The sequence below is a fragment of the Microcaecilia unicolor genome, chromosome 1 (genome assembly GCF_901765095.1).
Source record: "Microcaecilia unicolor chromosome 1, aMicUni1.1, whole genome shotgun sequence".
In the NCBI taxonomy this organism is placed as follows: Eukaryota; Metazoa; Chordata; class Amphibia; order Gymnophiona; family Siphonopidae; genus Microcaecilia; species Microcaecilia unicolor.
In genome coordinates, this window is record NC_044031.1 from 733,413,707 (window position 1) to 733,439,124 (window position 25,418).

Here is a 25,418-nt window from a genome sequence, read left to right on the forward strand (position 1 = left end):
AGGGAGGGAGGGGGGAGCAGGGAGGGTGTGGGGATCGAGTGGAGAAACTAGGGGGGAGGGGCTTCAGGAATCCAGGTATAGCGCACAAAGTGGAGATCAATAGACAGGAGAGCGACCTGGTAAACCACCATTTCCTATGACAAAATTATGGTGAGACAAAAAATATCATGACCCATCAAAGGTGTGTATGTCTTCCTGGGGGGGGGGGGCTGGGCCCCTATGGGGAACCGTGCCCCTAGGGGGAACCGTTTGATAGATCAGGAATCTGTAGGTTTTTTTCCCAGGTCAGTGGATGGGATAAGTAACTCTACCATACGCCTTGTTTCTTGGAACGTCTCTGGACTATCATCCCCAGTAAAGTGCTCCAAGATTTTAGCACAGGTTAAACACCACAGAGCGTCCATCGTTTGCATCCAAGAAACTAAATTATCAGATTCAGAACATGAGAAACTAAGGCAGCAGTGGGTGGGAGAATGTTATTACTCCTCTGCTAACAGAAGAAATGGAGTGGTGATTCTAATAAGAAAAGGCCTCCCATGTCACCTAGGCTTATTTATAAAGATACAGAAGGAAGAGTGGTCCTGCTCCGCATCACCATACTCGGTAAAAGCTTCTACCTATGTGCAGTGTATGGCCCAAATGTTTACTCACCCCAGTTCTTTCAGTCTTTAATCTCCTTGGGACTCCAACACTCAGATGCGCCTTGGGTATGGGCGGGAGACTTTAATCAAGTCATAGATTGTGAGTTAGATCGCTGAAGAGATGGGCCTAAGCCAGGGATGGGGAGAGATAGAGGCTTGCCTTTTATGTGCAAATCTTGGTTGGGCGTCTATTACACCCAACCACGAGAGACTACACTCATCAAGCCAAAGTCCATCAATCCTGGTCCCGAATAGACTATATCCTAGTGCCGAAGGATTTTTTTTTTGTTTTAAGTATCACAAGCAGACATAGAGCCTTTAGAAGTCTCAGACCACACACTAATCTGGATAGACTTATTGTTGGCGATTCCCCTTTTTTCTGTATAGGGATACGGCCTTCTCCACCTATATCAAAGAACAGTGAGAGCAGTATGTAGCCACTAATACAGAATCTTGTGACTTGCCAATAGTATTTTGGGAGGCCTCTAAGGCTGTCCTGAGAGGGGGGATAATAGCCTTCATGAGTGCCAGGTCTAAGCGACTCTCAATGGGTATAATTTACTAGAACGGGAACTCTGGTTAGCAAAGAAAGCATACCTATCACAGCCAAATCAACACAATACAGATGCTATGTCAGTGGCCTCCACAGCATTAAACTCATTAATACATGAGCAAACAAACGCCTTTCTGTGAGAGGCCTGCAGTTCCACTGGTTTGGAAACAGGCCGGGGAAATTTTGGGCACAGGTGGCATGCACTTGGATCCCATGCAGGTTGATTCCATCGATTATATCGTCAACAGGGACTAGGGTACATAATCCAGAGGGGGATAGTGTGGGCATTCCATTTATACTTTTTTTTAAATGTATTCTAAAGAGGGGGATACAGACAGCATGCCAGCTCGGGACTATTTAGAAGACGCAGGCCTTCCCTGTTTATCCCAGGCCATTCAGAACCAGCTTTCGCTGCCACTTCGGACCCAGGAAATACAACAAGTGCTCAAATCCCTTCCATTCAGCGCAGCACCAGGACCTGACGGCTTCTCGGCCAAATATTATAAAATGTTACCCCCCCCCCCCCAATCTTGTGGTCCAACTTGTTGAATACTATGATACGTTAGTACAAAGGGGGGTTCTTCTCTGCCCAGGAAAACGAGGCCCTAATCACATTGATTCCCAAACCAGGCAAACCACGAGATCAGGTGGAATCCTATAGACCCATTTCTTTGATCAACGTAGATCTTAAGATCCTGGCTCGAGTGCTGGCGGACCGTTCGGTGCCCCACATTTGTTCCCTGGTGGGGGACCACCAGGTGGGGTTTGGGCGGGGCTGGCGCTCAGTAATAAATGTTTGCAAGGTCCTCTTCTCCGTAGCTCAGTGCCATTTTTCAAACACACAGTTATTAATGGTTAGCCTAGATGCAGAAAAGGCGTTTGACAAGGTGCGCTGGGATTATTTGTTCCAGGTATTATCTTATGTGGGCCTGAGGGGGTGGTTCCTTCAAGCCATAGAAGCTTTATATAAAGGACCGACTGAACGCTTGTTGGTCAATACAATCAAATCCCCCCCATTAGAGGTCCAGGTGGGCACGAGACAGGGATGCCCTCTTTCCCCTTTGCTATTTTTATTGTATTTGGAACCATTGCTGCGTACTATGGTAGCAGATCCCGATATTTCCGGGGTGCAGTTCCCAGCCCAGTCAGTGAAAGTGCTGGCATTTGCAGATGTCCTTATCAATGCACCCTCAGTCCTCGCTGCATCGATTATTGTCAGACATTGATGAGTTTGGGTTTTTCTCAGGTTTTGCACTTAACTTGCAGAAGCCCATGGCTTTGCCTTCTCACTCAGAGCTAAAGGAAAATTGGGAGGGAACATTTCCATTACAATGGGCCTCGCAAATGGTAACTTACCTGGGTGTCAGAATCCCAGTGGACCTATCCGCACTTTACTCAATAAATATGGAATTTTTGAAAAATCGAGTGGCGGCAGCCCTACAAGGTTGGCAGTCTTTATCTGTTTCCCTACTTGGACGGGTGGTACTATATAACATGGTCCTGTTCCTGACCTGGATATATGCTTTCCAAACACTACCCCTGTTTTTGCAATATAAAGACGAGAGATGGCTACATAGCTAAACAAATTTCTTTGGCAAGGGAAGCGGGCCCGCCTATCCATCTTGAGGGCATCGCTACCACAAAACAAAGGGGGCTTGGAACTGTTGGATCTCCGCCTCTTTTCAGTGGCTGGCTGTATGCACCATCTCTCAGACTGGTTTTGTAACTCCTAATATTTCTCTAACACCCCCTCAGAGACCTGCTGGTTTGAACCCCGACACTTTGCTTACTGGCTTCAAGCCCCGGTGGGCCAGGCAGCAAACTTGGGTCCAGTTTCTCCCATTTTACACTGCGCCAGATGTGGAGATGGTTATGTACATTTTTTTTCTCTGAGTAATTCAGTTTCTCCCTTATTACCCATAAGAGGGAGCCCCTCCTTCCCAGTGGGCAGCACTTCAAAGGTCTTTCAGAGATAGGCATCTCGGGGAATACAATATTTGTATCATGTGGTATCAGAGCAGGGTAAAATAAAAGCCTTTTCGGACCTTTGTAGGGAGTATAAACTGGACAACAAGATATCTTTGCCTATATACAGCTAAGACATTATGTTCACTCTCTGCCGAGAAGCTCTCTAGCAACAGAAACTTGGGACTGCTATAACTCCATGCTTGGGCTTGATGCGCAATCATGTATCCCTTTGAAATTTGGGCGGAGGATGGTGGGGCAGCTGTCATTTCAAGAAGGAAGGGGGGGGGGGCCGGAGCTGCATAAAGTTCTGATTTCAATGCAGGGGGGAGCAGGGAGTGGCGATGACCTCGGGCGGGGGGGGGGGGGGGGGGGAAGGACGTCCATAAAGGATGCTCCTGACGAGCACTTGGTCATTTCTGCCCCCTCCTGATTTTTTTTTTTTTTTTTTTTTACATTTTATAAGTTTTCCAAGCCTGTACAGACCTCTCGTTAGATTTCCCAGCGTTAGGGCAGTGGAAAAGCTTAGTGCATCTCATTTCAATAGGGTTTCTACACAATTTGCTCATCTGCATTCCGTTTGCGTTAGCTGCTACCGTCGTCGGAAAAAAGTATTTAGTGCATGCCAGGGTTTACTACTTGCTCGTTAATGGCTCGTAAAGTTTAGTGCATCTTACAGTTCGGTTGCTTTGTTTTGAGTGAATGACAATGACGGCTGCGCATGGGAGTGGAAATAGAGATTAACCAAATTGGCTTCCTGCTTACAGTGGACTAGATAGGCTCACTTCCACTCCAGTCTATTGCACCTCTTTGTATTAGCGTTGGGTTATGGCCGCGGATCGCTGCATACTGTAAGCAGTAGCGGCCGTGAAAACAAAAGAAGCACCTTATTTTAAGCTTCAGAACGCCCGATCCGCTAAGTTACGCTTACGCCCCCTGTGACGTAATGTTACCGTTGCACGGAGGATCGCAACTTTTAAGGAGGACAAGAGGAAATAGGAGGAGGATCCGGGGAGAATAATTCTCAGCGTTAAATACATCAGATGTCTTCTTCTTCTAAAAACATTTGATTTTGGAGGATATACGTAAACTGTCCATAAGTAAACGACTGGGCAAAGAAAAAAAATGAACTTTTAAAGGTTTTAAATCGACTCCTCGCTTAGTCTGCGGATGGCGACTCCGGTTTGGTTCACGTTCGGTTTTGAGGGCGTTGGGCCTGTTCAGAAGCAGCAGAATTCGGAAGCGCTGCGGCCCCGCCCCCTGTCTCTGGGAGGGAGCGAGACGAGCCGGCAACGCCTCTGCAAGCTGCGGCCCTCCTGGAGCTACACGGCTGCCTTGACAGGTCGGGCGCGTTCTCAAACACGTTTCTGCTTCCTTGTTCTAGCAAAGGTGCACGCGGTATTTAAACGATGGGAACGAAATAAATTGAAGGGGGAGGATTTAGACGTGAGTGGTACAGTTAAATAACAAAAAAAAAAAAAAAAAGGAGGAGGGTGTTAATGATAATGTGCAACTTTTACTCGCCCCCGGCTCAGAATTAATGTGCTATGTTCATAACATGAGTTTTTCCTTTACAGTGTTAAAATTACTGCATCCACACGAGTGGCACAGAGTCTCATCTTTGCATTAAGCTGGTCATGTTTTGTCTTGACCCGTTTTGTAAATAAGTAAAGCTGGCCTTTCCTTGGGTTTATACTGAAGTGGCTGAATTTACACGGTGCTTCTGTTTCCACCGGATGATGATTGTATAACACGTTGAAAACTTATTAGTTTCGTTGCCCTGGTTGGTGGCTTGCTTTTGCCTCCTCTAATAATACAGCTTTTTAAACGTATTTTTACTGCTCTTTGTGAGAACACAGCAGAGCAGTTTACATTCTCAAATACATTATATCAGACACACAAATCTAATAGGAAAGGAGAGCTACTACTACTTAACATTTCTAGAGCGCTACTAGGGTTACGCAGCGCTGTACAAATTAACAAATAAGGACAGTCCCTGCTCAGAAGAGCTTACAATCTAAAGGACGAAATGTCAAGTTGGGGTGGTTAAGATTTCCTGAGAAGAGGTGTAGTGATTAGGTGCCGAAGGCGACATTGAAGAGGTGGGCTTTGAGCAATGATTTGAAGATGGGCAGGGAGGGGGCCCGGCGTATGGGCTCAGGGAGTTTGTTCCAAGCATGGGGTGAAGCAAGGCAGAAAGGGCGAAGCCTAGAGTTGGCGGTGGTGGAGAAGGGTACTGAAAGGAGGGATTTGTCTTGAGAGCGGAGGTTACGGGTAGGAACGTAAGGGGAGATGAGGGTAGAGGGGTAAGGAGGGGCAGCAGATCGAGTGCATTTGTAGGTGAGTAGGAGACGCTTGAACTGTGGGGCAGATGCATCAACCAAACGTAAAAAAATCTAAATCGTTAAAGTCCCTAACGATTTTAAAATAACGAAAAATGCACCAAAAAAAAAAGTCACACATGCTGAGATCGGTATTGAAACGTACAATGTATCAAAGAATCACAATACACATCGTTAATCGGCCCCCAAATCATGCGCAGAGCAGCCAAGCGTTATGTTAGCTGCTCTGCGCATGCCACAAACAGTCAAAACACAGTCAAATCACAAGCACATGGCTCCCAAATCAAAACAAAAATAAAAAAAAAGGGTCGGGAGGGGGCAAGGGCGCTCATCAGGAGCGTCCTGTACGGACAGCCTTGCCCCCCCCCCCGCTGCTCCCACTTTCCGCCGCTCCCCCACCCCAAAAAAGCAAAATTCAAGCAGCCCCTGCCCCCCTCCCTTCCTCACTACTCTCTCACCTCAGCTCCGCCTCCCGACATCCTCCGTCCTGTGCCCCGCCCCCTTTTGGGGTCGTCGCCGCCATTCCCCTCATCCATCGGGCCCCCCTCCCTCTTACCGGGCCCGTGCAGCGCCTCTCTCCTCTGTCCGAAGGCGCTGCACGGGCAAGAAGAAAGCCTGATGCCTGCCTTCGCCCAGCTTCGATGGCGCGTCTTTCTCCTGCTGGGCCCGCCCCTGTCTGACGTCGGTAACCTACGTAGGTTACCGACGTCAGACAGGGGCGGGCCCAGCAGGAGAAAGACGCGCCCCTGTCTGACGTCAGTAACCTACGTAGGTTACCGACGTCAGACAGGGGCGGGCCCAGCAGGAGAAAGACGCGCCATCGAAGCTGGGCGAAGGCAGGCATCAGCTTTCTTCTTGCCCGTGCAGCGCCTTCGGACAGAGGAGAGAGGCGCTGCACGGGCCCGGTAAGAGGGAGGGGGGCCCGATGGAGGAGGGGAATGGCGGCGACGACCCCAAAAGGGGGCGGGGCACAGGACGGAGGATGTCGGGAGGCGGAGCTGAGGTGAGAGAGTAGTGAGGAAGGGAGGGGGGCAGGGGCTGCTTGAATTTTGCTTTTTCGGGGTGGGGGGAGCGGCGGAAAGTGGGGAGCAGCGGAGGGGGGCAAGGCCGTCCGTACAGGACGCTCCTGATGAGCGCCCTTGCCCCCTCCCGATCCTTTTTTTATTTTTATTTATTTATGTGTTTTCTGACGTCCTTTGGACCAATCACAGCGCTTTTAGCTCTGCTAATGCGCTGGGATTGGCTCAAAGTTTGTTTATTTTTTCAGTTAATGATTTTTCCTGGCACAGAGCTGTCCTAATGAGTGGTCCAGACCTCTCGTTAGATTTCCTGCCTTTTTCCTGCGTAAAGGCAATCGGAAAAGGTTAGTGCATGTCGTTTCAATGGGGTTTTCACACTAATTGCGCATCTCCATTCCGTTTTCGTTAGCTGCTGGCTTCCTCGGTAAAAGCCCTTTGATGCATGCAACGGATCAAATTTTCCTCGTTGGAGAGTCATTAAAAGCTCATTTAGCTTTAGTGCATCTGCCCCACTGTATGCGGTATCTGATCGGAAGACTTTTCCTCCCTCCCCTCAAGCCCACTGTAGTGGAAAATTAGGCCACAAAAGCCTGTTCAGGCAAGTATGTTTTAACAGCCTAGAGTGGTATTAACTTACAGGGCTGGCCCAAGGATATTTATTTGTTGCATTTGTATCCCACATTTTCCTACCTTTTTGCAGGCTCAATGTGCCAGACAAGAATTACTCTGTAACAGCTTTAAAGTAAGGAAACACCACCTGCTGGCCAATAGGAGAATACACTTCAAGAATTAATTATGGCAGTTTTACAGGCTTAAAAAACCACTGTTTTATCACAGTAGTGTTTGGCTTTGCCTGTAAGATCTCCATATGTTGCATCTCCACGATACTTTGAGGGCGTTGTGTGGACTGTATTTTTCTTACTTTTTTTTTCTGTAATACTTTAATTGTTTGAATATGTTTCCTGGTGTTTTCAGTTTAGTCCTTTTACCTGAAGATTTTCATTTTTTTCTTATTTGAGGGTTAAGCTTACTTTCTCTTTGAAGAACTTTGTTTCTTAATTCTGATTTAAACTCCTTTGTGTTTGGGGGGTATTGCTTTCAGTCATGAACCTGTTGTGGTTCCTTTGGTTATTGTACTGTTCTGTTATCCTATTCTTGGCTATATTTGGGAGGAGGGTAGGGATATTAATTCTGTTTAGAGTGCTTATTATTGCATATGGATGGGGGGGGGGGGGTGTTTTCCAGCACGTCAGAATTTACTCTTTTTGTTTTGTTTTAGTGCTATTAGTTCAATATATGGTGTTTAAATATTTTATAGAAGGGTGGGGAGGTTAAAATTGATGACAATTTTTTGTTGGACTGTCTTTACTCTGTTTGCTTTGATCTTTGTACTTGTGCACATTATATTGTTGGACGTATTTCCTCTACGTTGTCATCAATAAAAACGTTGAAACATAAATGAGTCTATTTCCAGGTTTTCTTTGCTGTTCCAGTTGTGTACTATACTGATGTTTGAGTAGTTTTTTATGGTCATGCTGTCACGGTTTCATGTGCTATACACACTACCACTGTTGAACAGATGACATCACACTTGGAGGGCCATTTTTTTTTTACTTTAAATGTTTTCATTGATTAGCATAAACAGCAAACACATATTCAAACCATGAATATAAAAATCACAATCTGCTCATATCCGCCCATGTAAGACCCATTTTATTCTTATGAGCCCTATGATAACATAGTAACATAGTAACATAGTAGATGACGGCAGAAAAAGACCTGCATGGTCCATCTAGTCTGCCCAAGACAAACTCATATGTGTATACCTTACCTTGAATTTGTACCTGTCCTTTTCAGGGCACAGACCATATAAGTCTGCCCAGCAGTATTTCCCGCCTCCCAACCACCAGTCCCGCCTCCCATCAGCGGCTCTGGTACAGACCGTATAAGTCTGCCCTCCCCTATCCTCGCCTCCCAACCACCACCCCCTCTTCCCCCCAACTGCTCCGCCACTCAATTTCAGCTAAGCTTCTGAGGATCCATTCCTTCTGCACAGGATTCCTCTATGCATATCCCACGCATGTTTGAACTCCGTTACCGTTTTCATCTCCACCACCTCCCGCGGGAGGGCATTCCAAGGGGGGTTATTTATCAGGTACAGGCAGCTCCTTGTGACTCTGGGCAAGTCACTTAACCCTCCATTGCCCCATGTAAGCCGCATTGAGCCTGCCATGAGTGGGAAAGCGCAGGGTACAAATGTAACAAAAATAAAATAGATACTATTGGAGATTCTACATGGAATGTTGCTATTCCACTAGCAACATTCCATGTACAAGGCTGCGCAGGCTTCTGTTTCTGTGAGTCTGACGTCCTGCACGTACGTGTGACTCTGGGCAAGTCACTTAACCCTCCATTGCCCCATGTAAGCCGCATTGAGCCTGCCATGAGTGGGAAAACACAGGGTACAAATGTAACAAAAATCTCTCTATATAAAAGGCAACACCAGCGTTCTATGAAGCCTCCAGCCGGAAGGCTTAATGTGAACAAGTCTATCAAATTTAAAAGGAAAGTAGATTATCTTTCTGAATGAAGACTGGCAGAACTTCTTTTCAGTACTACTCACAGGTTTTGCTTTTGTCTCTTAGGCGATGGCTACGTTATCCTGTCCGGCTTTGTTGGAGGTTCTCCCCAGCAGTCCGTATGTCTCCCTGGTGGTGGTTGCCGGGACCTCCTCACATCGGAGAAATACTTGCTGCTGCTGTACAAGGACCGTGTAGAATGCTGGGATACTGGGAGCCTGGGCTCTGCAGGACTGCATGGGGAGCCAGTATGGAAAATGGAGCTTTCTGAAGATGAGGACAGTGGTATTGTATTCCATTTTAAAAGGTTGTTTTAGTTTTATGGCATCATTGTGAGTTCAGTTTTTATGTCGTCTTTTCTTCAGACCTTATATTTGGTTCTCTAGAAGTTTTATTTTATTTCAGAAATTTCTATTCCACACACTCTACCATCCTTGGCAGTGTACAGTATTACACACAAAATTATAAAATACATACAATCAAATTGATTAATATTTAGTTTTAAATCACCACACATATCAAACATTCAGTAACATCTATGATGACAAACTTGGCATTAATATAGATGGCATAATCTGCATTATTATTGTTATTATTTTTGTTACGTTTGTACCCCGCGCTTTCCCACTCATGGCAGGCTCAATGCGGCTTACATGGGGCAATGGAGGGTTAAGTGACTTGCCCAGAGTCACAAGGAGCTGCCTGTGCCTGAAGTGGGAATCGAACTCAGTTCCTCAGGACCAAAGTCCACCACCCTAACCACTAGGCCACTCCTCCACTGTTGCTACTATTTGAAATTCTACATGGAATGTTGCTATTCCACTAGCAACATTCCATGTAGAAGTCGGCCCTTGCAGATCACCAACGTGGCCGCACAGGCTTCTGCTTCTGTGAGTCTGACGTCCTGCACATACGTGCAGGACGTCAGACTCACAGAAACAGAAGCCTGCGCAGCCTTCTACATGGAATGTTGCTAGTGGAATAGCAACATTCCATGTAGAATCTCCAATAGTAGCAACATTCCATGTAGAATCTCCAATAGTATCTATTTATTTTTGTTACATTGTACCCTGCGCTTTCCCACTCATGGCAGGCTCAATGCGGCTTACATGGGGCAATGGAGGGTTAAGTGACTTGCCCAGAGTCACAAGGAGCTGCCTGTGCCTGAAGTGGGAATCGAACTCAGTTCCTCAGGACCAAAGTCCACCACCCTAACCACTAGGCCACTCCTCCACTGTTGCTACTATTTGAAATTCTACATGGAATGTTGCTATTCCACTAGCAACATTCCATGTAGAAGTCGGCCCTTGCAGATCACCAACGTGGCCGCACAGGCTTCTGCTTCTGTGAGTCTGACGTCCTGCACATACGTGCAGGACGTCAGACTCACAGAAACAGAAGCCTGCGCAGCCTTCTACATGGAATGTTGCTAGTGGAATAGCAACATTCCATGTAGAATCTCCAATAGTAGCAACATTCTATGTAGAATCCTCCAATAGTAGCAACATTCCATGTAGAATCTCCAATAGTATCTATTTTATTTTTGTTACATTTGTACCCTGCGCTTTCCCACTCATGGCAGGCTCAATGCGGCTTACATGGGGCAATGGAGGGTTAAGTGACTTGCCCAGAGTCACAAGGAGCTGCCTGTGCCTGAAGTTCCCCAGGACCAAAGTCCACCACCCTAACCACTAGGCCACTCCTCCACTCCACTGCATTATAACATTAAATGCCTGATAACATCTGGAAAGGCACACTGGAACAAATAGGTTTTCAGAGATGTTTTAAACTGACTCAGAAGTTCTGAGCATGCAAGTGGCAACAGCCTGTGGTTAGTCAGTAAGAGAGTGTTACCTTTATTGCAGCCGTACGGTTCCAGTCAATCAGCATTTGCCATTTGCGTACCTTCATAATTCCATCGGTGAAGTACACCAATAAGCACATCACTTGCAATAGGCCTTTCTTAGTTTTGCTGCAGATATATGGAATGCATTGCCAAGTTAATTATGATTTATTATGGCAAGTGTTCTCAGTAAATTTGAGAGATTCTTACCTTAGTAATTCCCTTATCCCTTATTTGTCCTTTTTGTCTGTCCTAATTAGATTGTAAGCTCTGTCGAGCAGGAACTGTCTCTTCAAGTCCAGTGTAAAGCTCTGCATACGTCTAGTAGCGCTATAGAAATGATAAGAAGTAGTAGTACCGTGTTTCCCCGAAAATAAGACACTGTCTTATATTAATTTTTGCCCCCCAAAATGCGCTAGGTTTTATTTTCAGGGGCTGTCTTATTTTTCGGGGAAACATCGGGGTTGGATCAGGGTTGGCCCGCCCGCCCGCCCTCCATTGCTCCCGGAACTAACCTTAAACGCCTCCTTTCACCTTCGCAGCAAGCAGCAGCAGGGCAGGCCACTCCTTCCTTCCGTGTCCCGCCCTCGCCTGACGTAACGTCCGCGAGGGCGGGGCACGAAAGGAAGGAGAGGTCTGCCCTGCTGCTTCTTGCTGCGAAGGTGAAAGGAGGCGTTTAAGGTTAGTTCCAGGAGCGACGGAGGGCGGGCCCGGGGGCGGCCTTGTCTGGCTCTCTGCGGCCCTGCTTTCAAACAAAAATTTGCTAGGTCTTACTTTCGGGGGAGGCCTTATATCTACCAATTCAGGAAAACCTCTACTAGGTCTTATTTTCGGGGGATGTCTTACTTTCGGGGAAACAGGGTAGTATCATACTTCATGTACCTTGGTTTAGAGTGAGGTTCATTGCTGTCATGGTGTATGCAAAAATAATCCCAAGTATAAATATTTCTTTGCTCCCAAAATTCAGAAAATGAGTGCCCTTGTTTTTCGGAGCTGCATCAGGAGGAGAAACTTTGTCACAGTGATACTGGATCAAAGATGGCAATGGATTCCTTAAGAATGCTGAAAATTTGAAAATGAAACCCAATGGGCTTGCAACAGAAAGGAAAAAAGGGCAAGCACTTCTTTAAAAACAAAAATGCATGTGAGGAGTCTGAAGGTAGGATCTTAGCGGAGTTTAAGTAGGAAGGCCAGTGCTGGACAGATTTCTATGGTCTATGCTCTAAAAATAGCAAGGATAAATCAAGATCAGGTGTACATATGATGTATCACTTCATACCATATGTAATGAGTTTATCTAATTGGGCAGACTGGATGGACCATACAGGTCTTTATCTGCCGTCATCTACTATGTTACTTTGTAATTGATTTAGTCTATTTAAAAAGTGAGTCGTGTCCCAAAGTAGAGAGGGAATATCGTTCACTAACTGGAGCAGACAGCCATCGACATATTTGCAAATCAACGATGAATTGCAAGGGGGGGGGGGGGGTGACATAGATTTATGTATTTTAGGAACTAAGTAAAATATTGGTATTTGAGTTTTGTCATGGTTCAGAAATTTCAATTCATTCTTGGTAAGGAAGTCCTCCTCCAGGCCTTTACTACTAATGTCATTAACTAATTGAAAAAACTCCAGTCGGGTCCATGAGTAACTCATAAACTGCTTTATCAGATAATTGTTAATTGGCTTCCTTCATATACAGACTCTTGTCCCAAATTACAATAGCCCCTCCCTTATCAGCACATCATATTACTATGTTCATATTACATCTTAATTTATTCATAGGTAACTGCTCTTCCTTTGACACATATTATAAGGATAGAAAAAAGGCTTCTGTTCTAATTTGGTGACATCTTGCAACACCAATTTCTTATACGTCTCTAGAGCAGGATATGGTGTTCAAGAACTTTTTTGCCATACACCTGAATAGGCTTGCCTATTATGCTCTTAATCAGCAAAACAGATTTTAAGTTGCAGAGAATGGAAAAACTTCACCACCAAGTCCACACGAGTTTGAAAGGGATCATGGCTTTGAGAAGGGACAAATGACAAGCCTTTAGAGGGAAAGGGAAATGGGACTTGATATACCACCTTTTGGAGGTTTTTGCAACTACATTCAAAGCAGTTTACATATATTCAGGGACTTATTTTTGTACCAGGGGCAATGGAGGATTAAGTGACTTGCCCAGAGTCACAAGGAGCTGCAGTGGGAATTGAACTCAGTTCCCCATGATTAAAGTCCACTGCACTAACCACTAGGCTACTCCTAAGGTCTCCATTTCTGACAAAACATACTTTTGAGATATTAATCATAGCGAGTTGTCCCTTTGTTGATGTCTCGTGTTGGGCCTGGTTGCTGTTATGGCTTTTCCTGTATGCACACTCAGCATATTAAGACTAGTGTTCCTGTCTCTCAGTTTATGAGATACAGACGTGTGTGATACAGTACCAAAATACAAACAAAAAGCTGAAGGCTTAATTAAGAAGTTTACCACCAGAGGTTATCCAAAGAAGGTAGTAAAAAATTTGTATTAGTGGGCGCTATTTAACAATAGAGACTTATTATAACCCAAACCTGCAGAGAAAGAAAGTAAAGCATTTGTATGTAAAGTAGCAAAAGTAGTCAAAAAATGCTGGACTGTTCTTAGCATTGTTGATGTTTTTCAAAATTCTACCTGTGTGATTTCTTATGGCAGAAATAAAAATTTAGGGGATATCTTATCTCCTTCCAATGTGTGAAGAGTGCAGCAACAGGGAGAAGTAGGACATCGTAAATGCGGGCGTTGTGCAGTTTGTGTGAATATGGATAATCAATAGAAAGAAAAAATAAGATGATACCTTTTTGTTGGACTTTTCTAAGTTTTATTTTGTGTCTATTGATTACCTTTAAAAGTGGACTAACACGGCTACCACATCTCTCTACTCAAGATGTGAATATGGAAGAAAAACTTCAATTCTAGTGGTTTAAGGGTGCTAAAATGATTCAGTTGCATACCACCACAGACTGTGATTCCAGCAGAGTGATATATGTTGTCCTTGTAATCTATTTTGTATAGGCCAAAACAAAAGAAAATTGCAAACGTGTTTGGTGGAACATAGACATTGTTTGAAAAATTGGATGCTCCTATGAGCAATTAAGATATATAGTTATCAACTGTATACCAGATAATGGCCGCAGAGGGGATATTTCCAGAGTTTTAAGACAACGGGAACAACGATGGATATACTGGCTAGCTATGGTGGCCCCCGCAGGACTAAATGGTCCTTTGGAGTGGGATGTGTTTTTTTTTTTAAGAAGTGCCCACCCTTTTTTCCTTTCTGTTGCAAGCTTATTGGGTTTAATTTTCAAATTTTCAGCGTTCTTGAGTCCATCACCATCTTTGATCCAGTATCACTGTGAGAAAGTTTCTCCTCCTGATGCAGTTCCGCGAAACAAAGGGGCCCTTGTAGAGGTTAAGGATTTTGAGCAAGATGCCTTCATGTTGGACTGATTTCTTGTAGGACATTTATAAAAAAGATCCTTTCAGCAACAAGTTTTTTTTTTTCAGATAAGTGATACACTGTATGGCAGAGCTCTAGCCTTAGAAACTTTTAAAATATTTCAGTTTGATTAAAATTGAGTTAAATCAGCACTATGTTTTGAGTTTATTTAGGTTAGCAGTTTTTTCTGTAGTGTTATTTTCACCTTAACATGGGAGTTGCTTCCCACTGCAGTTGTTCAGTCTACCTTTGAGCCAGTGATAATTAGCCCCAAGTTGTGTAACATAGTAGATGACGGCAGAGAAAGACCTGTATGGTCCATCTAGTCTGCCCAACAAGATAACTCATATGTGGTACTTTATGTGTATACCTGACTTTGATTTGTATCTGCCATTTTCAGGGCACAGACTGTAGAAGTCTTGCCCAGCACTAGCCCCGCCTCCCAACCACTAGTCCCACCTCCCTTGTATGTAGTAAAAGTCTGAGGGCCCCATTTACTAAGCCACACTACAGGTGTGTTAGTGCTTTTAGCGTGCACGCTAACTGTGTAGGTGCCCACAATTTTCCTATGGGCGCCTACACAGCGCACGCTAATTTTGTGCACGCACTAAAAACGCTAGCGCACCTTAGTAAACAGAGCCCTAAGACTTATCCCGGGGCAGTTGAGGCTTATGTTATTTAATATTGAAGTACTCTGTGATAGCACTCATTTTCTCAATTTTGGGAGCAAAGAAATATTTATGCTTGGGATTGTTCAAGTTTCTCTTTCCAGAAAATAGAGTGTGTGTGTATATGCAAAAATAACCCATTTGGAGACATTTGCCCCTATTTTTGTTTGTTCAAGCCTTTGGAGGTTGGTGTTATTTTTATGTTGCTTATTGGTAATTTTATTTGTGTACTTTGTTTTATGCTTTTTAGTTTATAGTCTGTCATTTACGTTCACTGCTATTATTGATGCAGAAGCTGCTCAGAATTGGAAGATGAGAGACATGTATTCATTTTTTAAAATAAATAAATGATTGTCATGGAAATATGGAACTTCCCGCTGCTGACATTCCACATGCTCTGAGGACAAAATCTCAAGTCCTTTTCTCAGCTCTGTGGTCTTCCTTTTCAGCTGGAATACTGCACAGCCAGAAGACCCTTCCTGTCTCATAGCTGGATAAAATACTGGATTTGGGGTTTTACTAGGTTTTCTTTTTTTTTCCTGTAATGTCTGTTTTGGACTGGTGATGACATGAGTTCATTCTTCTATTATGAATTCTTGATTCTGAGACACTGACGCCTGTTCAGATCTGCTGTTGCAAATCTGGATCAGATCACTTTCATTACCAGCATGTATTGACTGTAAGACTTGTCTTCAGTAGAGGCTTAAACTGGTTTGGTGACAGATCTTTTCTAACCTGTTTTGCTTTTGGAAATGTTTTGATTTCAGCATTTCCTGCAGTTTCCACTGGGTATGTGAGCCCTAAGCCACCCTTCTTCAAGGCGTTTCCTCACCAGCTTCGGGTGTGCAAACTGGCACTGGGTGGTGAACACGCGCTTCTCTTAAGCTCACAGTGGACGGTCTATGCTTGGGGCTCTGGCAGGTACGTGACTTGGGCTATCTGTGAGAGTCTGGCACATACAGCAGAATTCCGAGTTAAATAAACAGAGGCTGGTGGGATCTTATAACCTTATGGATTTTATTGAGGACATGGCTTCTTCATCAGATACATCTCTAGTTTCCTCAAAGGCTTATGCTTCAGCAAGTTGGTTAGTCTGTAAAGTGGCACCAGTGTTTGTCACTTTTGCCTCTCCAGGCTAACACAGCAACCCCTCTGGAAATTCAGCAAAAACTCTCTTGGGCAAGAAAAAAAGAACTTGAGAATGGGGTGTGGAGAGTATAAAAAACACACACATGCATGGGAAATTAGTTCCAGGTCCTATAACTTAAGCATCGTAGAACCTCACTGAACCTGCCACATAATTGAATGTTTAGAATGTAATGGTGGACAAAGACCATATGGTATATCTAGTCTGCCTACTTTCATTTGTGCAGCATTGGTGTAAATCCCAGTTGATTGCTGGCTTTTTCTCAAGGATAATCTGTGTTTATCTCAGGTTCACTTATATTTTGATACTGTTTTTGTCCCTGAGAGAGGTTCTGGTGCAGCTCTACTTTCCTTTTTCCCTCTTAAAAAAATACATGCTTAGCTGTTTCAGGCTTCCGGTGCAGTCCATATGCATTTTGGTGACTGTCTATTGAATTACTGCCAGCTCAACTATTCAAAACATAACAGAACTACCAAGATTTTCTGTTGAGAATTGTTTAAAAAAAAAAAAGGCTTTTTAAATGCAGTTCTGCAGATTATGGAGATGTGCATCTCTCTTTTTGCTAGGCATGGGCAGCTTGGACATGGAGGACTGGAGGATGTGCTGGAGCCCAGAACTGTGGAGGCATTGCATGGCGTGCTGATGGGTGATGTGGCAGCTGGAGGCTGGCATTCAGTCAGTGTCAGTGGTAATGATTGAGGACTGCTTGGTGGGGCGGGGGTGGAGAGGGGATTTGTGGTATCTTTGCACTGGGAATCCAATGCAATTGTAATGGAGAAAACCACCTCTGTAAATAGCAGAAGAAAACCACCTATATACCAGATTTTCTTTTTTTTAAAGCGAGTCGGGGGAGGGGGGGCAGGACAGGCAGCAGCCCAGCTAGGCAGGGAGATGAGCAGTTATCTGGGAACTAAGCAGCAGGCCAGGAGCAGCAGCAGTTTGCATGATGTGGGAGAGCAAAGGAGGGGGAGAGAGAGACAGAGGGAGAGAAAGATGCTGGTGAGGATGTAAGGAAAGGGAAGGAAATTTTGCCAGTAAAGGTGTGAATTTAATCACAAATCGTGTTGTTTTTAGCTAGAAGATAACATTCGGGCAGGCAAACACTGCTATTTCTTCTCTGTAACTAGAAAACAAATATCAAAATTGGGTGCAGACCCTAGTGGCACAACTAGAAACAAAACAAATTTTGGATTAAATTGGGGCATGAAAGGTACAGCATGGGCTTAACAGTCTGCTCAGCACTGCCTTCTACTTCGCCTCCCTCCACCAACCTTGGACAGTAATTTGTGCTCCTGTGCAGGACCATATTGGATGAAAAGATTGTGGGGAGGTGTCAGGCTGGACATGTTTCATTGCTGAAGCACTTGAAGGAGTGATTCCATTGTTACCAGTACTGGAAGGAGGAACGCTGTGCATCCTGCCCACTGAACATTTCTTCAGCCAGCTGGAGTGGGAACTGAAAGGGTTTTACTTAAGTGTTCCAAAGAAAACTATCTCTGTGTACTTTGCAGCATTTGAAAAGTCCACAGACTAAGTCGAAATACTTAACCTGTCGGTTCAGTATTTTAGTTCCAAATCATTGCAAGTCATACTCAATCTTGTGCCGCATTTCAAACATTAATACATGTGCTGTGTAATCCAAATATGTAACTCTTCAGTCATTTAATTTTTTTTTTTTAAAGTTTTTATTTATGCATTTTTCATAACCTTATACAAACAAAATTCAATCATATTTCCAACACTTGGCAAATAAACTTGTAAATGGCACATAATACAGGTATAAACCCAGTTTCTGCTTTTGAAACTGCACCCCCTCCCCCCACCCCCGGGCAACTCGCTTGGCGTTATGCGTTCTTAGAGGATGCTGACCAAGTAGTATACAGATTCCATATCCTCTGGTGTTGGGCCGAACGCCCCTTGAATGCAGTGAGTTTAGACATCAGTTGAATATAGTTCAATTTTTCCAGCACTACTGAAATGTCTGGCAGGTGTGGTTTTTTCCATGATGCCGCTAATACCAGCTTACCCGCTACAGACACCTGGGTAGCGAACTGATGTATGTATTGTTGAACCTCCTGTGGTCTAAAGTGTAGGAGACAGTATTCCAGTTTCATCTGATATTTCACAGCAGTCACTGAGCATACAAAATCCACAATACGCCCCCAGTACCGGCGTGCATGTTTGCACGACCACCATATGTGATGCCTATCACCTTCATTTCTACATGCCCGCCAGCACTGTGCAGAGCTTGTCCTAAAGATCTTAGCCAATCGGCTAGGGGTGTGGTACCAGTCGTTTAATTTTTTGTTGCTGCTCTGACTTCCTGGGAGTCACAACCTGTATCACAAACTAGGATCTGATTAGTTCATAATGGCTCTTGTGACACACATCACACCATGCACAAGGACAATTGGATCCCCTTCTATCAGAGATGATTGTGACACTCTCCAAACATGGCCAGATTTTTTTTTTTTGGGGGGGGGGGGGGTAGGGGAGGGGGAAGTGTTTAAACATATAAGAAATAATTGGTCTAGTGAGTGGGATGTTTTGCTGTGTATAAGCTTGAATTACTGACCTGGACAGAAGTTAAGCAGACTTGGGAAATTGTTTTGAATGAGATGAACTCAGATTGGTAGGGTGAGAATGGGGCGTGACCAGGGGAGTCACTACTATGGGGCCACGGGGGCCAGGGCCCCTGTAGATTTGGCCCTGGACCCCCCCTACTGACGACCCTCTTGACCCCCCCCCCCCCCCCGCTTACTGCTCGCTCGCCGTCCTGTGCTGGCGGGGACCCCATCCCCCGCCAGCGGAAGTCTTCTTTCTTTTCAGGTTTCTGAGTCTGACGTCCTGCACGTCAGAAACCTGAAAGGAAGGAAGAAGACTTTGGCTGGCGGGGGATGGGGTCCCCGCCAGCACAGATAGGCGACGGCAAGCGAGCGAGCGGGGGGTGTTGAGAGGGGTGGTGGGGGGGGGGGGTGGGCGATGATGTTGGGGGGGGGGGCTAAAATGTGCCCCCTTGCTCTGGCCCCCTCCCTACTGCTGAAGGTCAGATACGCCCCTGGGTGTGACACTAAGTCAGGATCACAAAGGGGTTTTTTTTTTTTTTAATGTTCATTGCTCTGTATTAGTCCGACATCTTTGCCTATGATTTGAGCCTGTTTAGATTCACTATAAAAATCTTGGAATAAGATGGATATGAAGGGTTGGGTGGGAGGTGGGGAGTTTGGGTTGGACATGAATTCTGTTAAAAATATTGAACATGTGTTTCTATTTGAATTAGTGTATCTTTATTCTATAAAAATTGTTTTCCGTTAAATCTACAGAATAAATAACGCAAAGTCTACAGCTCGTGTTTAAACTTACTGTTCTTCCATTTATTTGAATTTATCTTTTCTTCTGCTGAACATTTAATGAGCTTTTAAATCACCCTAATAAGGAAGTGTACATTATTAGAAGGGTTAACTGTGCTGCTCTTAACTATTTTTATGTTGTTACTTGTAGAGGCTGGTGATATCTATGTGTGGGGCTGGAATGAATCGGGGCAGCTGGGACTGCCCTGCAAGAGACTAGCAAGAGTGACTGAAAGGACTGCTTTGTTAAAAGAAGAGACAGGAGTAGGTGAGGTCCTTCCCAGTACAGGGAAATGGGACAATTAAGCATTTGAAGCAAAAAACTGAACCAGACTAACCAAAGGTCTTTCAACGAAGCTGTGTTCGGTGCTTATGGGCACCTAATGCAGCAGAAAAAGGAGTATCACAGCATGTGCTGAGGCGTCCTGCACATGCGTCCTTGAAATCTGCACACACTAACCATGTGTATCAGGGCAAAGAATGGATGTTCCTGCGCTAACCAGTTAGCGTAGCTACATTACCGTGTGCTAACTGGTTAGCGCACAGATACTGCATGAACTCTGATTGCCTACAAAATGGGTGGCGATAAGTGCTCATATGGTAATTAAAAAAAAATGACCACACACTAATGGCAATGTTAGCACATGTTGCATTAATAGCCATTTTACAACAACGACAGTAGAAATGGCCTTAGCGCATGGCAGAGACCCGCAGAGGGTGCGCTTAAGGCCGCTTTTTACTGCAGTTTAGTATAAAAGGACCCCCAAGTGTCTGTCTAGCTCAGCAATCAGAAAGCTAAAGTGTAGCACTGTGTGTTTGGTTCAAAATAGGCAGTGTTTAACCTGAGTGGCTTGTTATAATGGTGACTGCTCTTACGAAGATGAGGGCAGGGGGGGCGCTGACCTTTGCAGGGTGCCAGCGTTGTCACAAGCCGAGCACCATCTTACCTGTTGCAGCAATCTGCGCTGATCTTTCGTGCTGCTGCGGGAAGTGGTACCTCCACTCGAGCTCTGGGTCTAGCGGAAGCAGCAGCAGCAATCCAAACACTTCTCGCCCTTTGCTGTCATCTCCCGAATGCCCTCTCTGGACCTGCCCCCACTGATAACAAACTTCTGTTGTGAGAGGGTGGGACCAGGGAAGGCTTTTGGGAGATGAGAGCACAGGGCGTGAAGTGTTTGGATTGGATCTGCAGCTCAAATGGAGGTTCAGGTTCTGGCATCGGCAGCAATTTCAGGTATAATGCAAAGGAACAGAGGGCTGGGGGAGGAGGGGGAAAAGACTCTGGAGCCATAGAGGGAGGGACAAAGAAATGCTGGGCTGTGGGGGGAGGGGGGATGCCAATGCAGGATTGGGAAAGAAGGAAAGAGAGGAGGGACATAGACGCAGATAATAAAGAGTTGCTAGAGGGGCAGTGCTGGCCACAGGGGGGAGGGATAGAGGCACATAGGGGCATTGATGGATGGAGGGGAAGGGAGGAGAAGAGGAAGGGAGAAATGTTTTACATAGATGGAGGAGAGGAAATGCTACAGATGAATGGAGGTGAAGGGAAGAAAAGAAGTGAAAATACACATGGAAGGAAGGGTATTGATGAGGGTGGAAATGCTGGAAGGGAGGAGAAGGGAAGAGAGGGAGGAGATGCACATGGATAGAGGGGAAGGGAAAGGAGAGGAGAGGGAGGAGATGATGTATATGGATTGGGGGGGAGGGGGAAAAGATGAGCATCCTTCTCAAATCTGTTTAGTTTTCCAACATGAGAGATTAGTGCCAGAGATGAATGTGAAGTGAAGAAGAAAGGAGGAGAGAAAAGAAATAGCAAATGGACAGGAGGCTTGGAGTCAGAGTTAAGAGCACAGGCATGGAGGAAAATGAGAAACCAGTTTTGAGAATTTATATCTTCTGTCTTTATATTTTACACTATACAGCAGGAAATGCATTTCTTTCTATTTCTTTAGTGTTGTGCTGCATGCAGAGTCTGGGACTTAAGAGGTTCAGTTGAATTTTTGTCTGCATTAGTACTTTTAGTTTGTGGTCACTTATCCTGTATTTGAAGAGGGACTATGTGTTCTATACACATGACCGAGGCTAGGTGTTCTGGTGGAGATGAATGTCAGCACTCATTGGTTGGTGTTGTGACCCAGTATAGGAAGATGTTTGTTGACTCTCCTTCCGTCTTTTTGGACCCAAAGCTGCCTTGACTTAAAATTTAAAGAAGACAACTGGTCCAGTGGGATGTAGAATTAGCCAGCGTGTGTTGCAGAGATGTGGTGAGGGATGAGAGTATATGAGAAATCAGGATGTATGGGGAGAAGTTGGTATGTGTATATATGTGGATGTATGTTGGGGGGGGGAGGGAGTGTGTGCAGTTAAAAAAAAATTATGTATATATATATTTTGTATTATTAATGATTACATAAAAACCCAACATGTTTCACCAACAGGTTGTATCAGGGTTTAATGCATAAACTGTAAACATAAATAATAAAGACACCGAACAAGTTGGATGAGACATGATTTTTGTTGATTTTGTTTTTAAAGGAAGCAATGCTGTGGAGAGTTCCCATGGAGAAGAGGCTCAGAAAGCCAGCGAGAACATTTCTGTTGAGTTCATTTCCATCCAGGCCTTTCCTGCCCTGCTGGATTTACCAGAAGGGGCAGCAGCTCACAAGGCCAGCTGTGGGTCACGCCATACAGCAGTTGTGACACGTAAGTGTAACTTCTTTTATTTAACTGGTTATATTTACAAGACAGTTGCTTTATACCTTCAGGGCTTTACTGACCCTGCATAATTTCCAAACAGAAAAGGGATATGTTTTTGTCTAATTGATTTTTATGAAGAGGGTTTTTTTTTGGCAATACAAGTGGGTGATGAAGGTTTGACCGTTACCTATCATGTTACTATTCCATTGCCAATGAACCTGGTTATTTTTTGAGTAATTGAGTAATATTCTGCCTCCCCTCCCCCCCTTTTATTATTTTTTTTTTGTTTTAGACATCAAGTTCAAAGAAGGAATGTGTTTGCTTTGTTGCTATAGGTAGATAATAAAACTGTGAAAATGTGCCCTTCTGTTGGATTCACGGTACATTTTGATGGAGCAGGTGAAAAGGGGTGGATTTTAAACGCAGGGTGGCGGTAGCCAACAACCTGTGAACATTTTATTTTGATATCTCTGTGGCTATGCCACATCCAAAGTAGATACAGAGTCTGCGGTACTAATGCTTGCCACAGTATGTTCTGTAGATACAGTGTGAGCTCCCCACTGGGATTTAGAATAGCTTCCTTCAGCAGCTTGGTACTGAATGAGCAAAGGATACTGCTATCTGTTTCTTGAATTAGACATTTTTATTATTGGAGAGAACTGTAAGAAATGTACCTTTTTCTGCTTGATTTTAGGAAATGGCAGCCTTTGCACCTGGGGATGGGGTAAGTAAGAGAGCTCCCCTTACTCAAGTGGGAAGGGAAAGGAATGTTGCTTCTGTGAAGAAAGCACCCTGCCAGTCGCCATGATACATCTGAAGCCACTGATCATGTTTCCTGAGTTTTCAAGGAAAAAGATGGACTATTGAGCAAGCACTGCAATTCTTGGCTGTTTGTTTTCTGTCGAGACCAGCAGACCATATGTTTGCTCTCAAAATTTTGCTTTGGTTTTTGTTACTTAGGTCACCAGGGCTGTGTATTTAAGCCCCGTTTTCCCATAATGTCATCCATGTATGTGACTATGGTGAACTGCTTGACCTCAGAGAATAGATCAGTGGCAGGAGTGACAGTTCCTGCATGCCCTTGATCCATAATCCTTAAGCTTGATATTTGAAAGCATATTGAGTGCCGGCCGCATAAGTTCTTGGGAATTTTTAAATGCTCTTTACGTACAGATTAGTTGCTCTATGGTCAAAAGTTGTGATTAAAGTGGTATGGGATTTTGGGCAATCTGGGAGTAATGACAAAAGTTAAACAGCCATTGAATACTATTAGTGTCTGTATAAGGTATGCATTCAAATCTGAACCCAAAAATAGCAGAGAGAGGTTTTCTACAAATATGTTTATCTGTACAGATTGTTACCTGCATTTTCAGGAGTCAGAAGTTGTATTGCAATTATGTACTCACCACAGTGCTGCAAATTGACTCTTTTGTGTTTAATAACATTAAGGATCCCAAAGACTAGATGATTTAGGACACAAGGAAAAAGTAACAGAAAAATAAAGAATATGGATCCATTTTCAATTCTACTAAGTCGAGAATGGGAAAACGACTTTTCTTAGTGTAAGCAACAGATCAGACTTGTGGCTTATGTCTGTTCACCATGACCTTCTGTGGATTAGGAATTGGTTATTGGATAGAAAACAGAGGATGGGGTTAAAAAGCCATTTTTCTCAATGGAAGAGAGTGAATAGTGGAGTGCCACAGGGATTGGGACTGGTGCTATTTAACATATAAATTATCTGAAAATCGGAATGACTAGTGAGGTGTTTAAGTTTTAACATTTTTATTGATGACACTCTGAGAAATACATCATTGCATTCGCATAGCTGATGTGACATAACACACTCTGAAAAAAAAAAAGAATATATTTGAGCGATACAATCAATGAACGTATCATCAACAGTTTTCAATTTCTTCCCCCTACATATCCTAGTGAGGTGTTTAAATTTGCAGATGACACAAAACTATTCAAAGTTGTCAAAACATTTGTGGATTGTGAAAAATTGCAGGAAGACCTTAGGAAACTGGAAGACTGGGCGTCCAAATGGCAGATGAAATTTAATGTAGACAAATGCAAAGTGATGCACATTGGGAAGAATATTCTGAATCATAATTACCTGATGCTAGGGTCCACCTTAGGAGTCAGTACTCAAGAAAAAGATCTAGATGTCATTGTAGAACACTCAAAGAACGTGTCGAGTTCAAGATTTGCACGATAGTACACAAAATTATACACGCAGACGTCCCAATCTACATGCTAAACCTTGTGGACCTGCCTCCCAGAAACGCGGTAAGATCCTCCTGCAAATATCTCAACCTACACTTCCCCAGTTGCAAAGGACTGAAATACAAACTGACACACACCACCACCTTTTCCTACTTGAGCATGCAGCTGTGGAATGATCTTCCTACAGACCTGAAACCTATTGACGATGTAACTAACTTCCGCAAATCTCTGAAAACTCATCTCTTCCAAAAGGCATACAAGGAAAATACATAACCTACAAACCACTTCAACAGCTCACACAATGACCACACCTCACCTCTAACTGACATAACTCTTCCCTGTCTATCCTCCATTACCCAATCTTTAAACATCAATAATTGTACTCAGCATCAAGAAACGTATATGCTTATCTTCTCTTAACAATATTCAAACTATAAGAAATGTACCTGTTAACACGAAATGATTGTCATAACCACACTCTGTAAGCCAATTTGAGCCTGCAAATAGGTGGGAAAAGGTGGGATACAAATGCAATAAATAAATAAATTGTAGACAATACACTGAAATGTTCTGCCCAGTGTTAAGTGGTGGCCAAAAAAAGCAAACAGTATGCCAAGAATTATTAGGAAAGGTAAATAAGACCAAGAATATTATAGTGCCTCTTTATCTCTCCGTGGTGCAACCTCACTCAAATCTGGTAGCCATATCTCAAAAAAAGATATAACAGAATTAGAAAAGGTTCAAAGAATAGCGACCAAAATGATGAAGGGGATGGAACTCCTCCCATATGAGGAAAGGCTAAAGAGGTTAGGTCTCTTCAGCTTGGAAAAGAGACAGCTAAGGGGGAGATGTGATTGAGGCCTACAAAATCCTGAGTGGAGTAGAACAGGTAGAATTGATTTT

General features: G+C 44.1%; 1 protein-coding gene across 1 annotated transcript in view; it reads left to right on the forward strand.

Moving 5' to 3' along the window:
• The first annotated feature begins 3,982 nt into the window (after positions 1 to 3,982).
• The window catches only part of RCCD1 (RCC1 domain containing 1), a 35,416-nt gene continuing 13,980 nt past the window's right edge, over positions 3,983 to 25,418 (forward strand). Inside the window, exons 1-7 of the mRNA XM_030189662.1 lie at positions 3,983 to 4,501; positions 9,166 to 9,384; positions 15,860 to 16,013; positions 16,806 to 16,927; positions 19,741 to 19,857; positions 22,125 to 22,292; positions 22,981 to 23,010. Coding sequence (XP_030045522.1) covers positions 4,330 to 4,501; positions 9,166 to 9,384; positions 15,860 to 16,013; positions 16,806 to 16,927; positions 19,741 to 19,857; positions 22,125 to 22,292; positions 22,981 to 23,010 — 982 coding nt within the window. The 5' untranslated portion in view covers positions 3,983 to 4,329. The remainder of the gene's footprint in view (positions 4,502 to 9,165; positions 9,385 to 15,859; positions 16,014 to 16,805; positions 16,928 to 19,740; positions 19,858 to 22,124; positions 22,293 to 22,980; positions 23,011 to 25,418) is intronic.